This window comes from Lepeophtheirus salmonis, chromosome 13 (assembly GCF_016086655.4).
Source record: "Lepeophtheirus salmonis chromosome 13, UVic_Lsal_1.4, whole genome shotgun sequence".
NCBI lineage: Eukaryota > Metazoa > Arthropoda > Copepoda > Siphonostomatoida > Caligidae > Lepeophtheirus > Lepeophtheirus salmonis.
Genome location: NC_052143.2, coordinates 38714295 through 38731747, shown reverse-complemented (window position 1 = coordinate 38731747; position 17453 = coordinate 38714295). Strand labels below are relative to the sequence as shown.

The 17453-nt window shown below is 33.9% G+C and overlaps 1 protein-coding gene and 1 long non-coding RNA gene across 3 annotated transcripts; both read left to right on the top strand.

Annotated features, from left to right (window-relative positions):
• The first annotated feature begins 4597 nt into the window (after nt 1-4597).
• On the top strand, nt 4598-5720 carry LOC139907013 (uncharacterized). The gene is made up of 3 exons (XR_011783312.1): nt 4598-5290; nt 5345-5484; nt 5547-5720. It is a non-coding gene; the product is annotated as an uncharacterized lncRNA (long non-coding RNA).
• A 4038-nt stretch (nt 5721-9758) lies between these two features.
• Nucleotides 9759-17451, top strand: clu (clustered mitochondria protein homolog). 2 transcript variants are annotated; one of them, XM_040723580.2, is made up of 8 exons: nt 9759-10099; nt 10164-10484; nt 10550-10583; nt 11321-11458; nt 11518-12942; nt 12997-13377; nt 14246-14454; nt 14509-17451. In XM_040723580.2, the coding sequence occupies exons 3-8, from the start codon at nt 10566-10568 to the stop codon at nt 16295-16297; spliced, it is 3960 nt and encodes a 1319-aa protein (XP_040579514.1). In that variant the 5' UTR covers nt 9759-10099; nt 10164-10484; nt 10550-10565; the 3' UTR covers nt 16298-17451. The 2 variants fall into 2 exon arrangements, with proteins under 2 accessions (XP_040579514.1, XP_040579515.1); XM_040723581.2 differs by lacking the exons at nt 9759-10099; nt 10164-10484 and having other exon boundaries at nt 10575-11253.
• Nucleotides 17452-17453: the final 2 nt, after the last annotated feature.

Sequence of the window (17453 nt, the reverse complement as noted above, 5' to 3'; positions counted from 1 at the left end):
TGTGGACATTTTACGATCTTTTAGTCCAGTACTGATCGCAGGCAAATATTAACGGAATAAAATCTTTCAAAAATCTTGGATTTGTTGATATGATATAACAAAATTTAACAATAAATTATGGTAAATAATAATTATAATATCATGAAATCTTATCGCTCTAACGCCATCTATTGTAAACTGATCACACTTATTCAACACGAGATAAACATTACTATAGCCATCTATCTTTTTACTACACCTACTATGACATTATTGTGGCCATATTCACAATTTTGAAATACACATGATGGATGTGCAATTCTCTTTTCCGAATTTTAAATAAAACCGATCCAGAACGAACTTTTTGTGGAACAAATAAGTTAAGTACACTAAAAATCATGAAAGTCTCAAACTGGTAAACTATTTTCTGCCCGAATTCCCACGACTCCTTTATTTATAATTAGAACTTATCTAAAAAAAGAAGAAATAAAGTTAAATCACATCATCAAGGATCGAACTTAATACGTTTTAAGGACTTATATACAGTCCTGTTCAGGGACTGCAGTCTTTAATCCTAAATAAGGACTGATACAACAATAATTATACAGGATTATATTATACAATTGTGATGTAAATATCATAAAGTAGCTTTTTTGATGTTCTAGAAAAAGGGATAATTGGAATCCTTTCGTGTTGTCCTTGGTCTTCCACATAATATTAAAAAATATCCACAGTGTTCCAGATTTTGGATCTATCTAGAGTATTGATCTATGTAGAAAGCCGTTTACAAACCCTTGAAATTTGATCTTATTGTTAGTTAAATCAATAGATACCGGGTGGTCCATTGAAATCGGAAAACTTTCTAATTCATTAATTAATTAAGGTTGAGTGATTGAAATTAATTCATATTTTCATATATTTAAGCATAAATAATTAATTAGGAAGTAAAACAAACCTGAGCTCTTTAGCCTACGTCCAAATTCAAGGAAATGACACTTGAACGTGATCGACGAAAATGACCAACATCAACAATGCTGACGTCACATAAAACGCTCTATATTTATTTTAAGGAAAGTTCATCAATGTCTAAAAACTCCAAGCAATGCCAGGTACTCGTGCTAGTATTTAATGGAGCTTAGAATTCAATTATTTAAATTTAATTTGTATTACGTCCATATATTATATAAAAGTGTATTCTTTTGCATGGTTGATTAATTGATCATTACTTTATGGTTTCTCAGTCATCCCACTCAACAGTCAATACTCTTGTAGAAAAATGCAATTTCAAAAATATATATTATAATTTGTCAAGCCAAAATATTATTAATTTATTCATACAAAAGTGATTCTTCGTCGTTTGTTCTTCAGCTAAAAAAACTGAATTACAATTCCAAGTTTAATTCATCAATAATTACTTTTTATCTGTAACATCGGTCTAGACCGATGTTACAGATAAATTGAGACCGAATCAAAATCAGTCTGCAAAGTGAGACCAAAAAGAATCGGTCCGCGGTCTGGACTGAAAAATCGGTCCAAATCTGTGGAGAAAAAATCACTTAAGCCGAACCGAAAAAAAAAATGGTACTGGACCGAGTCTCAACATTAATTAGGTGTTATTAAGGCTTATTAGTAAAGTTGATAATATTGTAGAGAAAAACACGTGCAAGGAGAAAGGGGGGAAAGACATATGGTATCCCTTTTTTTTCCTTCCTCTTTTTTTTAATTTGATGGGTTTAAAAAAAAAAAAAATAGATGCGGGGCATATTTCATGACCTCTTTTGTAACGTAGATTTTACAGATTGAATAAACAGAGAAAAAAGTATATAGAGATGACAAGGTATACAATAGACTGTTAACTTTTCTATGCTTAAGGAATAGTATTATGCCGAAACAGCCATCAAATGAATAGGCGGATTTTTTACTCTGGATTTTAACATAATTGGAGTTGAGTAGTTTGTAATGAACAAAAAGAGTACGAGGAGAAGGCGGGAGCGAGACATATAGTACACCTGAATATGTGACCCTTGTTAATACCAGGTGCCTCTTATATGATTTGGGGGAGAAAATGAATTAATCCTATAAAGAGGAGAACCTTCTACAATTAAAATAGCATTAGTGTATTGAAAATATTGTAATTATATTCAAAATCATATAAATTTGTTTTATTATACATTTTTAAATAATTTACACCAAAGATAGATGATAATTCTTCTTTCAGGGGGAGAAGTAAACAACCCACGACAACTGATTAAATGATGAACAGAAGAGAAAAAAAACAGCAGACGCAACAACTAATTTTTCCTTTTTCTAATTTTAAAAGGTAGTTTTTTTTATATTACAATGAGTTTTGATGAGTATATAAAGTATTAAGTTACTCTGCAGGGTGCGATGGATATTCATAGTGCAAATATAGTGTATTTTCTAATTAACCAAAACAGTACTAAAATAAGTTTATACTTATACTTTTTTCAGGAAATATTTATTAACTTTTGCTTCCACAACCTCCTCTAGGCGGCTCCTGACCCGGCTGCAGGCGTAGGTGATGTCCTCCCTGAGGATGGTCTTGAACACCTCCGCCGTGATGAGAGACGCCTTGGTGTTATGAGGGACCTATTGGTATCCCTCTCAGCCACGCCCCACAAAAAAAGTCCAGAGGATTGATATCTGGGCTGCTGGGAGGCCAAACCTCCTTCTCTCTCAAACTGACTCAAACTTTTATTTTCTTTCTCTATGATTAAATATATATAATTATAGTTATTTACAATATTTGTCAAATATGGAGAATTTTAATAGTAATTGTACGAGATAGGAATCTCATTATTTGCGCTCTAAGAACACGATAATAATACCTGCACAAAAAGGTGTGGAAACGGTGTTGGATTTTTATTTTTTTTTTATTTTTTTATTTTTATTGATATGCGTTGTTATTCCATGAGGATATATAAATAGATTTGGATGTACACACACTATACAAGGTGGATCCTTGATACTTTAAAAGGAATAATTATCCTATAGAACATTTTATTTAAAGAATAATAAATCTAAAATTTTGCATAAAGTATACTACATATCATATGAATAGGTGACAAAAAAAATACTCAAAATAGTTACCTTTTGTTAAAATTACAGCCATTTTGAGCTTGTATATTATTAGTTGGGATTCTACTCGGTAATGTTTTGGACATGTTTCAAAAAATCAATCGAAAATCAATATGGTAACCCTGACAATTTGAAGAATGTTTTGAAGGAGAGCCGTTTAGTTGTTATGATGTTTCATTGGAGCAGCTTAAATCAGCTGTGATAAGAGATGAAGGAGAATAGAATATAAACAAGGACATTCGCAAGAATGACTTCGACGTCGATCTTCAATTCTATTCTGAGTCCAACAAGGACTTACAATTATAACTCCACAAGAAATTCTCAGGGTTACCCTCCATCCTTTATGTATTTTTCTCTTTCTTCTTATCTTCTCTACTACATGCCTCTTAACAGCTGAAATTTAGATCAAACTTATTTACCAACTTGCCGCCTCTATACATTTATTTCTTTATGTTATCCCCCCCACCCTCCCCCGTCATGTGGCCTCAAAACAAGCCACATGCGCAGTTAAATTTAAGTCACTATGAATATATATTTTTTATTTCCACCTATTATTATTTATTTACCAAAACTAATCTATAAATTTGAGAGTTATGGTTGAATGATTATATCATAAACCAGATGACGTCACGTAGTGAGATTAAAAGTCTCAGTTTTGAACTGATTTCAAAACTTGAGAGCCCTGTAGTAAACAAAGACAAATACCACTCCATATCTTAGAAGAAATGTCTCCGATGTCGATTTTCAATTCTACTCTGAGTTCAACAAGGACTAATTAATTATAACTCCCTCAAAAAAATTTCAGTGATACTTTGCATCTTTTAAATACACGGGTACTTTATACTTAAATGTCCTTTCATCAAGAAGAGCCAATCAAAATAAGGAGCCTTAAAAAAAAAGTTATAATTACTCATTCGCGATGAAAATCGTGTGTATTTTAAACATTTAAAAAAAAGAAACTGAAAGTCAACATGGTAACAACCCCTGACAGTTTGAAAAATGTTTTGGAGGAGAGGACATACAATTATAAAACCGCAACAAATCCCAAAGGTAGTGACTCTCCGTCTTTTATGACCACACAGGAATGTTGAATCAGCATTTGAATATATTTTAATTTAATAGAAAAGGAACTAATTCTTTAGAAATAAAATGGAAATATTTAGTGGTGAAAATCCTGCGTACAATGGGTATGTTAAAAAAAGAGAAACCGAAAATTGACATGATTACCCTCACAATTTGAAGTATGTTTTGAAGGAGAGAAGGAATAATGCTTATGACGTTTTATTAGAGCAGCTGCAAGCTTGGAGAAGGAAATAAACATAGGCTAAGAATTACTCCAATCTTCAATTCTACTCTGAGTCCAATAAGGAATAATCTTAAGGGTTACTCTCCGTCTTGAATTAGCAGATACAATGGTTTAATCCAGTGTGTGTTAATTAATAATGATGGGAGCTTAGGAAAAGAAAATTCACTCTTCAGGTTGACAACTCTAAAAAACGGGCGGGCTAACAAATGCAACTAATTAGTAAGGGTGATAATTTTGGTAAGAATACAAAAGCGTGCGAGGAGAAAAGAAGAATTACTTATGGCATCATTGATTAAATAATATACATCTTCTTCTATCAATCATGAACGTTATCATTCCCGCCTTTATTATTCAATATTAATATAATAATATTAGATGGGGATAGTCGATAGAGAACTGAATAAAATGCCTAAAATAACGTCGCCTTCTGTCTGGATTTCTGAAAATGGAGGCCTAGGAATTTGGAAAATACTTACCGGATGAGAAACAGATGGTTTGTCGGATTTGTCGATATAAATGTGCCTTTAGTCCCCTGTCTAGAATTACACGCCACTCATTATCCTCATCTCATAACTAGAGTATGGATATTCATCTATAAAATCAATTTAACGATGAATACATCAAGTCAGACTTTAACTCTGATTTCACAAGGATGCTTATTGTATGTAATATAACCTTATCCATTGCTAATCATCTACGTTCAAAAAATTTATGGAGAAATACAAGGGTAAACATATCCCTTCCCGAGGAACCATCATTAAATTAATGGAGGATGTTGTTACTGATGTCATTTATAGAAATACATATAAAATGTTTTGAGTCATCCACACCAAATGACGATCAAGTTATCAGTAAAAAGTATTTACGAATATCGAAATGGAACTCTGAATTTTGTACTATCTCACAGTAAGTATTCAATTTTTTTTTTAAATCTAACCATAAAATATGATTCTATTTTAGCTAAACATATCAAGAATTATGATACACAACTCAGTAAAGGGCAAAAACAACTGCTTAAATGGTCACAACAACGGGGGTAGTAGCTTTGGATGGTTTGCAACAAGTTTGTCTGAGACTACTTACTTCGTTTTAAGACTTGGGTATGATAATTAGGTTTTCCAATATTACATAGTCATTAAATATTACTTTTTTATCCCTTAAGGCTTAGCTATGGTTGATGGGCTCCAAGAAATGGTGTTCAGAAAACTCATAAAAGGCAAAAATAACTGTTTAAATGGTCACAACAACGAGGGTAGTTACATTGGGTGTTGCATTATAATTAACAATTGTGTATATCCTTCATGATAATAGTATGTTGTTATATAAACATACCTTAATAACGGGGAAAATATTTTTGATGCTCTTAATAAGGAGTAATATCGCCGGACATTACTACATAATTAGCTTTTGCTCTAAATCTTTAAGATGAATTTATTTCTAACATTTTTTTATTAATATATTTATTGTCTAATTTTATGATTTTGACATTTACTTTATTATTAATAATTAGTTAGATCTCATCGGTAGAGATATATCTATCCTGTGCACAATTGTATATAGCAACTTCCACATGAAGAAGAGGGGTGATTATCTTTTTGATTAAACTCCACGTCTCGCTTGTGTATTGCAACCTAAAGTTATGACATATTTAACTGAATTCCGATGTTAGAACAAGAAAAAATTATCTGGATCAATCTATTATTTCAATATTCTTTATTTATAATTTATTATTATTAATAGTTATATGATTTTAATTGTTTAATTTTGTATATTTAACTTAAATGTTTAATGGTTTATTTTTTAGTATGTAGATTATATTTCATTAAAGCCTTCTTTTTTAAACTTTGAGCTTCAAATATATTTCAAATACTCTACTTTGTCGTTTCATTAGCTATTATTCTGAGAATAAGGTTCATAATGAATTACAATTTCATGGAGTGTGACGTTTTCAAATCTACTGTAACGGATAAAAACGTCGAAGTCAATTATACGTAGTATATCTTCATTAAACATTTTGCTAATAAATACATTCGTTATACCCTCAAAAATCATAATAAAGCAGGCAGATGATAATCACATCAGTATTTTAAACAATGATACCATATGTCTTTTTCCCCCCCTCCTCCTCGCACGCGTTTTTCTCTACAATATTATCAACTATACTAATTAGTATCACTGATGATTAGACTCTCTCATTTTTGGATAAATATTTTTTTGCTGCCTGCAGATAGACCTTTTCAGTTGTGAGCAATCAAAAAACTGAGTTGGCTCTTGTAATTTGTACACATGCCATTTTAATCTAAAAAGGGGGGTTTGGTCAAAATACTTGATTTTTAGGCCTCAAATAGGATGCTATGAGCTAAAAATCTGTACATTTATATTTTCTAGTTCATAGAAGTTGTAAATTTCAATATTTTATCAAAAAAGTAGAACTCTTACATAAAAATTAATCTATATAAGTCAAAATAGAGCAACTTATAATCAATAACTATTTAAGATGAATAAACAATCTTTCAAAAGCGTGTTTTCCATTTTTCCTCCTCAAGTCATAATTTTTTTTTTAATAATGTAAAATTGTTGTACCGCGTATAGTTCGCACTCAACAATCTAAACTTTTTTTTGGAAAAACATTTTTTAAAGTATTTTTAGGGTCAAATTCTCCTTTTTTTGATAAAATTGTGAACTTTAAAACTTCAAGGCCCTGGGTTGCCCTACCTTTAAACATTGATCATATAGCTCAAACTGTATATTTCTTCATTTTTTATCAAAAGGAACATCTGAAGACTATGTTCGCCTATTATTTCAAGGAAAAATAACATAAAAGGAAGTATAATGTACCGTTTGGTCCATTTAAATCTGAACAATTTGAACTTTAAAATTCCGCAAGATATCATTTATTAATTAACAATAGAGTTTTAACAAGATTAAAACTATAAATAGATGTGCGTCTGAGCTCTCTTAATCATTAATGTAGCCGCCCTTAGTGGCAATTATGACTTCCAGGTGGCGGAAGGCCCGGCATCCGCTGCGTATATAGTCCTCTGTCATGGCGTCCCAATGCTGACTAACAGTGGCTTCAAGGGCCTCGGTGTTTAGATGAAGGACACTGCAGGCATTCCACTCGACATGTACCCAGAAGGTGTCGTCGAGGGATTGGCATTAGGGCTATATGGGGGACGAAAGGTTCAAAAAAGTTCAAAAGACTTAATCAAAAGAGTCTTGCAACGAAAGAGATGGATTTCTTTCATTGCTGGTGTCAAAAGTGGCCTCTCCACCCTAGCAAGATTCTTTCTACCCACTTTTTTAATAGCTCTCTGGACAGTTGGGTGTGAAACCCCGAGATCTCTTGTGTGGGCCTACATGGACTTGAGGATATTGGCCTTGACTGTTTTATGTAAATTCTCTGGGTCCAGTGTGGCCTTGTAGACAGAGCTCTTCTTCCTTTCTAACGTTTTGGACTTGCTGATGGTCGTCTAGACAGTGGTCCTGGAGACGCCCAACTGCTTCGAGTTTGAGAATGGAAGCTCGTCGATCACGTTCAAGTGTCATTTTCTCGACGTATACGTAAGCTAAAGAGCTGGAGTTTGTTTTGTTTTCTAATTAATTGTTTATGCTCTAATATATCGAAATATGAATTAATTTCATTCTCTCAACCTTTATTAATTATTTAATTAGTAAGTATTCAGGTTTTTAATGTACCACCCGGTACATGGAACTTTAAGGAGAGTTTTGGGCAATATAAATTATAATATCTACCTCAGGCCACCTCCTTTGAAGATAAAGAAACTATAAAAACCCAGCTGACACCCTCTCTTACTTGTGATATAGTACTCAGCCAGCAGTTTCTTAAGATGTAGGCAACGCTGCTCATAACATTGTTGAGCATATATTATTTATTAACATAATAAGTTGAGTACATTTTAATGTACACCATCTGGGTTGATTGTATGTATCTTCCTCCCTTACTGGCATCTAGCTCGCTTCCTCTAGAGAAAATCATTTCACACGTTTTCCCCTTCTAACAACAGCACAGTACAAGAGTTCATCAACTCTCAATTTCATGCTAAGTTCGCTAATAACATGGGGGGAACTTAACATAAAATAGTTTTGTTAGCACAAAAATCAAGAATAAATTAATTTTTTACAAATTTAATTATTTTCAATTTTTCAGAAGTAAAATTTAAACAAGAGGTTTTGTGAGGACATTTATTTTACAAAATTATCTGAAAATAGTGATCGGCACAACTATTATTCAATATGTGAGTCCTCGGCTCTAATAATTGCCTCAATACGAGGCCTAAATCCCTTGCAGACCTAGACTATGTCATCAGACTTGAGCTTGATCCACTCCTTCTTGATAGAAGCCTCTAGAGACTGGATACTCCTGTGAGGAGTAGTCCACACCCTCTCCTCCAGAAGCACCTAAGTAGAGTTGTCCAAGGAGTTCGAGTCATGAGAGAAGGGCGGCCACATGCTCAGGTCCCAAAAGTCTGGAAAGTTGTCTCTCATGAAGGCCTTTGTGTTGGGAACGCAATGACATGGAGCTCCGTCTTGAGTGAAAACAAAGTTGTCTCCGAAATGTTCTCTGGCCCAAGGTAGCACTTTCTTATGGAGAAGTTCGATGTAAGCCTCTGCATTGAGCCGCTCCTTCCTCTCCACAAAAAAAGGAGGCCAGACTTCGCCTATGCTGGCCACAACCCCGAAGACAATGGCTCCGGCTGGATTTTTTGTTCTGAATGCATGTCTCACTGAAACGGATCGGGAGCTCCTTGGATAAGGACATGGAGGATATGCCGCATGAGAGAAGCTTCAAAATTAGCAACAGTTTAAAGCCTTCACTTGATTTGTGAGACTTAATTTGATGTTTAATTTTAGGCAGTTATTTAAGCACAATTAGTTCATCCTTCAAGGATTTATCTGAATAATCTTTTTATGAATAAAATAATAGACGTTAGTAATTTTTCATAGAAGAACAATGATGCAATCTGAACACCATTTGGAGACAAATCATTCAAGCTTACGGCTTTTGTAAAGGCATAACCAATATCACATTTAATACGACATGCTTTCTTGAAAGTCAATGCATCATTTTAATACATATTATTTTAACACAAAATCAATCTTAAGCAACAATTATTTTATGGTTTTTAGTCAATTATGGTCATCATATTCTAATTTATGAAGAGATGGCCTTTCATCAAATGATATAATATTTTTATTTTAATAACGGATTGAGAATTTGTACAATCTTTAAATGCAATTCGTGATGCCCTTGAATGATTTCTCGAAATGCATAATTTATTAATAGAAATGTAAGACGTATTGGATTAATAATACAAAATAATTCAGACATGCGTTTGGGAGTAATCCTCTCAGTTCGTTTTTTTTTGTTGACGGTCCACATATTAATATATCTACAATACTTTTGTTAATAGAACTATTGTGAAAAGGGTTGTTTGTCCTGTTTCCAACCAGAATTAACAGCATACAATCACTTAATAAAGATTCAACATTGAAAGTATTATCATGGCATTCAATCAGTGGACTAACTGACCAAAGCCAGAGAGATATTACGTAATGGGTAATATTCTGACATTTTCATCAGAATAATATGTTTGAATTTAATTTTGAGTCGGTTTTTCTTCAAACATATAACTCCAGTACAGGATCAATGACTACAAATAAAAAAATAAAGTTGTAATCATTACATACCTTGTCAGTACTACTATAGGAGTATCTTTACAATTTTTACTTATATATTATATTATTTCTTTAAAAGATAAAAAAACTCGTGCTATATATAGAATGCAAGCAGAGTTGCTGGAAAAGCAGAAACCGTTTCATCACTAGGCCGTACTCTTGGAAGAGTAGTACTAGTCAGTAGTCAACTGCTGACTGCAGTAGCTATTCAGAAGAACGTATTTTCTTTCTCTAATAATCTCGCATAATATTATTAATACCACGCGCTTTACACTCTTTAATAGCTACTTAGTTCTCTGTGTCTGGAAAGATTCATCCGTCCTCCTCTGGTGCGATAATTCCTTCAGAGGGATTCCAAATAAGGTGCAAAGTCCATTCATTGTGTACCTTATTCGTGGTGGTAAGTGGCTTCATAATATTGTCCCTTATTTATTCAATTGTTTTTTTTTCTCTCTTTTTATTTAGATACAAAATATTTAAAATGGCCGACATTGAAAAGGTGAGGAAGGAACTCTTTATGACTTTGGGGATTGGGTTCAGAGACACGATCACGCTGTTCGCTTTTGCATGTCTAATGAATCCTTTTGTATCGTGAACATGACAATCATTTAAGACCCCCATACTTTTACTAACACATTTTCCATGCTTCTCAAACTCAACTCTTGCTAATTAATTGCATTCCCCCTTCTTGATTACAGAGTAAATGTGCATATTTGAGCATTCACCCATCCTAATAATACATCATTTAATGAACTCTGTGAGTCCCTCCTACTACAATAAGTAGATGCATACATCAATTGATTTTTCTTTAAAACAAGGATTTGACAAAATTATATTTTAATTTCTTTTTATAAATGATTCTTTATGCACTATGTATGTATTTAAAAATTATACACTTATAGTTCCTTCGCTATTTCTGATACCTTTTCGCCCCTGCAGATTCCCCCTGCTACTGAGGCGCGCCCCACAGCAATGGTACTGTTCAACAACAAATAATAATAGATATTGATAATTGTAGCTGCGCTATTGTGACTCTATAAATAAGTATTCACCAATATTATTGGGGATTAGTTGTCCTTAAACATCCCATTTGAATTGATCTTGGGAAAGGGCTTTTTCTATTATTCTTATCCTTATCGAAACTGAGTTCATTTTAATATTCAATTATGGTACTAATTGCATAGTATTCCATTAATGTGATGAATTCCCTTAATTAATACTTCATTACATTTGTAGGGTATGAAAGAAATGGAGTCTAAGAAGTCCGAGGAAGGAGATAACAAAGGCAAGGACGAGCAAGACGTTGTATATATTCAAGAAATGGGCTTTACTGTGAAAGTTGCTCCGCCCAATGTTGAGCCTTTTGATATTCAAGTAAGTTCCATGGGAAAGGGCCTGATTATTTTGTATTGAGAACATTATCATTCTGTCAGGTTTCATCTATGGAACTCGTTCAAGAGATTCATCAATCTCTTATGGATCGCGAAGATACGTGCCATAGAACTTGCTTCTCTCTCCAACTCGATGGTGTCACTTTGGATAACTTTGCAGAATTGAAAAATATTGAGGGCTTAAAGGAGGGATCCCTCATTAAGGTGATTGAGGAGCCCTATACTGTAAGAGAAGCTAGGATTCATGTTCGTCATGTTCGAGATCTCCTTAAATCTGCGGATAATGGAGATGCCTACAATGGACATGAATGTGCTTCTCTCTCTTTTCTCAATAGTGTTTGTCATGGAGACGTTCTTGAGAAGAGACGCAAACAAGAGTCAGTGGATTGTACTCCACCTGATTATCTTTTACCTTCAAGTACTGAGCGTCCTCTTTTGGCCTTGCAACCTGGCGTCTCAAAGGATATGGCAAAACTTTTCTGCTTAAAAGTTTTGACTACTTCTGATTGGAATCCACCACCGGGTCATAGGAGACTTCATGGAGATTTAATGTATATATATGTTGTTACTCTTGAAGACAAAAGATACTTTGTCACAGCTTCCACTCGTGGGTTTTATATCAATTTAAGCACTGAGGATGAGTTGAACTCTAAACCCGCTTCCCCTTCCCATTTGAGTCATTCTTTGATTGATCTTCTCAATCAAATATCACCACTTTTCAAGAAAAATTTCAGTGCTCTTCAGAAGAAAAGAACACAGAGACATCCCTTCGAAAGAGTTGCTACCCCTTATCAAATCTACGCGTGGACTTCTCCAGTTGTGGACCATCCTATTGATTCCATACGTGCAGAAGATGCCTTCAGTTCAAAATTAGGATATGAGGAACATATTCCTGGTCAAACACGCGACTGGAATGAAGAACTCCAGACAACACGGGAATTGCCAAGAAAAAATCTTCCTGAGAGGTTATTGCGTGAAAGAGCCATCTTTAAAGTTCATAGCGATTTCGTTTCGGCGGCGAGTCGAGGAGCTCAAGCTGTAATTGACGGAAATGTTATGGCGATTAATCCAGGAGAAGAGCCAAAAATGCAAATGTTTATTTGGAATAATATTTTCTTTTCCCTTGGGTTTGATGTCAGAGATCACTACAAGGATCTGGGTGGGGACGCTGCTGCCTTTGTGGCTCCAAGAAATGATCTTCAAGGAGTCAAAGTGTATAATGCAGTTGATTTAGAGGGTCTTTACACTCTTGGAACTGTAGTAATTGATTATAGAGGCTACCGTGTCACGGCACAATCCATTATACCTGGAATATTGGAGAGAGAGCAGGAGCAATCTGTCGTTTACGGATCCATCGATTTTGGAAAATCTGTTGTCACGCATTCTAAGTACATGGACCTACTCCAAAAAGCTGGTAGTCAATTAAAAATTTTGCCCCATTCCGTGATTAATGAAAGAGATGAAGAGGTAAGACGTTTTTAATTATGTTTAAGTGTATTTAATTAATCAATAATCCAATAGGTGGGTCTTTGTTCGTCTGTGGAATGTAAAGGGATCATTGGAAATGATGGACGAAACTATATTTTGGATCTTCTTCGAACTTTCCCTCCAGATGTTAATTTCCTGCAGTTAAAAAATGTAGAACTTTCTAAAGAGTCTCAAGCCTTGGGATTTCCCATTACACACAAACACAAGTTATCATGCCTTAGACAAGAGCTAATTGATGCGTTCGTCGAATCTCGTTACATGATGTTCATCAAGTACGCTGCCGTTCAACTACAGCAACTGGGGCTGAAAAAACAAATCGATTTCTTCTCTGATAAAGAAGAAAAGTCGTCCAGTAACAATAACAAGGGTGTTCCAGCTATCAGTAATTCAAACAACTTTAAAACGGATAAAAAGGTACGTGTCGATTAATCTGTCCCATATCGGGTTAATATTTTTCCCCCTAATGAAAACGATCAAAAACATGATTTTGGCAAAGTTTGAGACCTCTAAAACCATAATAAAATGGGATATTTAGGTCGAAATTGGCCTCTTATACCGTATCAAATATAATGATGTGATTTCAAAATTGTACTTAATTTATTATTTAGTACATATTTGGCGTGTCAGTATAAAATATTGTCCACCTCGTTTTTAATAATTTAAGGGATAAAGGATGTTTTCAATTCCCTATTCTATCTTAAGTAACATAGAAAAATTGAACGCGAAAATGGGACAGTCTCGACTCCATTATAAAGAGTTGCTAAAATATCGATATTTAGAAAAGTTAGTGAAATCTATTGTGAAAATGAGGGTAGAAATGAGAAGTTATACTACATTTTATTGATCCGATGAACAAGTTAAAATACATTTTTGACAAATTAATGTTAAGGTTATTTATCTGCTGCCCATCGCTTCGCTCACAATATCGATACGAGGATCTTAATATAATACTTTACTTATTTTAAGTATTTAAGTTTTCATGATTAAACGTAGGTATACAATTGGATTGAGATCGATAAGACAAGGATAAGAATTTTCTTTCATCCACATTTTTAACTTCAGTGGAGTCTCCAACCTGAGCTTACTTGGAGGAGACAATGGCAAAATTTAGAGGGTTTAAATTGACTCCAGCTTTTTTTTATCACTACGCTTTATCGTTAAAATACTAGCACAAACACTAGGGTTTTTAATTTTCCTAATATTCAATGGAGAAATTGCATTACTTTGAAAAATATTGGGTTGTACTCAAACATTATCTATCTAATTGTATTATTATTTATAGGCTGATAAGGATGAATCTGCTCCTCTCGACAATAAAGAAGTAGAAGAAAAGGAGAAAATGGAAGATGAAGAAGCTAAAAAAATCGTAGAGTCCATTACTGACTCAATTACTTCAGGGGACAAAAAGGATATTGAAGAATCAACGAGAGACATTGTCAAGAAAGCCTCCATTGCAGTAGGATCTCTAAAGGAAACTGAGTTTGATATTAGGTATTAACAAATTTATAAATGTTATATTTGATCCTAATGCTATTATCAATTTAGATTCAACCCGGATGTATTTTCGCCCGGTGTTCGCCACAAGGACGAGGATGGCGAATTTTATAAGAAGCAGTGTCAATTGGTCAAAGATGCAGCTGAATTCCTTGTTACCGTGCAAGTTCCAGCCTTTATTCGTGATTGTTTAGATCATTCTGGTGCACCCATGGAGGGTCAATCCCTCTGTGATAACCTTCATAACCGAGGAATTAACTTGAGATACTTGGGAGCTATCGCCAATATGCTGTCCAAAGTTCCTCAATTAGAATATATTTACTCCATCGCTGTATCCGAAGTTCTGACCCGATGTGCAAAACACATATTTACGTCCTATATGCAAAATATTGAATTAACCTATTTGAGTTCCGCCATGTCTCATTTCCTCAATTGCTTTCTATCCAATTGTCCGAATTTGAATGTTGTCGTGAGTTCTGTACTTGATGAGTCTGTCAAGCGACACAAACGCAATAAGAAGAATAATAATCATGGTAAAAACGGGAACGGGAATGGGAAAAATGACTCCAATTCTCAAGAGTGGGCAACTATGACAACTAAATCCTTATGGAAGGATATTTGTTTAGAAGCTCATGAATATTATAATTTTAATCTTCCTTCCGAGATTGAATCTCAAGGCATTGACTGCATCCTAGAGCAGTATTGTTTGCAAAAAATATCCCTTCTAAGGTCATTTTCTATTAAAACAGGGATTCAGATCATGCATAAGGAGTATAACTTTGATGCGAAGAGCTCTTGCCAAATATTTTCTGAAGAAGACATTCTAAATATATTCCCAATTGTCAAGCACATCAATCCGAGAGCCACAGATGCCTATAACTTTTATACCACAGGTCAGTCCAAGATTCAACAGGGCTATCTAAAGGATGGTTATGAACTAATAAGTGAGGCCCTAAACCTACTCAATAATGTCTATGGTGCCATGCATCCCGAGATTGCTCAATGTCTCCGAATGATTGCTCGACTTAATTATATCATGGGAGAGCATGCTGAAGCAATGTCCTATCAACAAAAAGCTGTTCTCATGTCAGAGCGAGTCAATGGAATTGACCATCCCTACACCATCACAGAATACACTCACCTTTCCCTCTATTGCTTTGCAAACAGCCAAATATCAACCTCTCTTAAATTACTATATAGAGCTCGATACCTAACACTCCTCATTTGCGGAGAGAACCACCCTGAAGTCGCTCTCATTGATTCCAACATTGGCCTCATCCTTCACGCTGTTGGAGAGTATGACTTGAGTCTGAAATATTTGAATAAAGCCCTTGAACTCAATCTGAAATACCACGGTCCAAAGTCTCTCAAAGTAGCAGTGAGCTATCATCTCGTTGCTCGAACTCAAAGTTGCATGGGAGACTTTAGATCCGCCCTTCAAAATGAGAAGGAGACATTTGCTATATACAAGAGTCAATTAGGCGAAGACCATGACAAGACCAAGGAGTCTGCAGAGTGTTTGAAACACGTCACTCAACAAGCCGTGGTTCTTCAAAAGAAAATGAATGAGATCTACAATGGAAAGTCCAAAGCCAATCTTCCTCCCATTCAAATTCAACCACCTTCCATGGGCTCTGTTCTGGATATGTTGAACATTATCAATGGTATCCTATTTGTTCAAATTAGTCAACAGGATATAGAAAATTTCAAGACTGAATTTGAAAAGCGGCAATCCTCTTCAAAGACTACTCCCTCCATTCTAAACTCCACTAATGACAAGTCCGAAGTGGTAGAGACTTCTTCTATTCCCCTAACACCAGCACAAATTCCCGTTGAATAAGACCTTTAGTCGTTACAGCCTCTAAAAGACTGGCTCAAGCAGTAGTATTACAGTAATATCCCTTCAGTAGTAGTGTGATTCATGAAAGAAAGAAAAAATTACAAGTGTCAAACATACAGTTGATTAGTATTTTTGAGCTTATTATAATAATTATGTCTTATTTTTATATAAATAATATTTTCTTGTGTGGAAAAAAAAAGAAGCTCCTTATTTGTGTAGTCCCAATTGGATTCTAACATGAAAGAAAATAGTTATTTGAATATTTTATGTCGAATAATTTGCGCTCAGAATCAGAGAAAAATAAAAACTTGACTGTTCTTTGGGGATGAAAGCTAACTTATAACAGTGATGATCATAGCATATTATGTATTATAAAATAAGCATTTGACAAATTATAATACAATATAAATGTAAATACTGTTGCGAGTTATAGAAGCCCATCCCTCGAGTTCTTCTATGAGATACGAGAGCATTAGTTCGATGTTATTTATACAAGGGAAATATTTAGTAAAAGTAGTTTATATTGACGTTCTACATAGATCCATAGCTCTATAACTTTTTTTTGTATAATTAGAGCGAACAGAAAGGACTTGTTGTGGTGCTCAATTTGAAGTAATAAATAATATGTTAACACAATTGCCATTTTGTTGAATTGATTGCAACTTATTTTACAAACAGTTTATGCATGTTTCTAGTTAGCAATTAATTTGTCAAACATTCTTTATATAATATTATGATAACTTAGTTTTTTCTATCATAAATTGTGTTATGGTATGATCTTTTTTATATATATATAAATCAAAAGAAATGTTTTGTCTCATGAGTAAAAATAATCATTTTTTATTTTATATATCCCTCTCATCCGTAGTGTTGTAGTTCTAAAAAGCAATATAATGTCGACAAAAAATTTCCTTTAATATATTTTGTCAATGATTCAACTATTATAATATTTTAAAAAAATGAAAAAATGTAAAAAAACTACTACAAAAATTGAATAAAACAAATCAAAAAATTATATGAAACACGGCCTGAAATTTGAACATTTAGATTACTCTTCATTAGATGAGATCCGTAGATGATTGATTGTATAATAGCATGTCATTTGTTTATGAGCCTTAGTCTTGTTGAAATATAAGCCTTATTTTTTCTATGTACT

Coding starts and splice junctions, on each gene's coding strand:
- clu (XM_040723580.2), top strand. Junction 12,943..12,996: donor TTAATGAAAGAGATGAAGAG/GTAAGACGTTTT, acceptor ATAATCCAATAG/GTGGGTCTTTGTTCGTCTGT. Junction 14,455..14,508: donor GAAACTGAGTTTGATATTAG/GTATTAACAAAT, acceptor TTATCAATTTAG/ATTCAACCCGGATGTATTTT.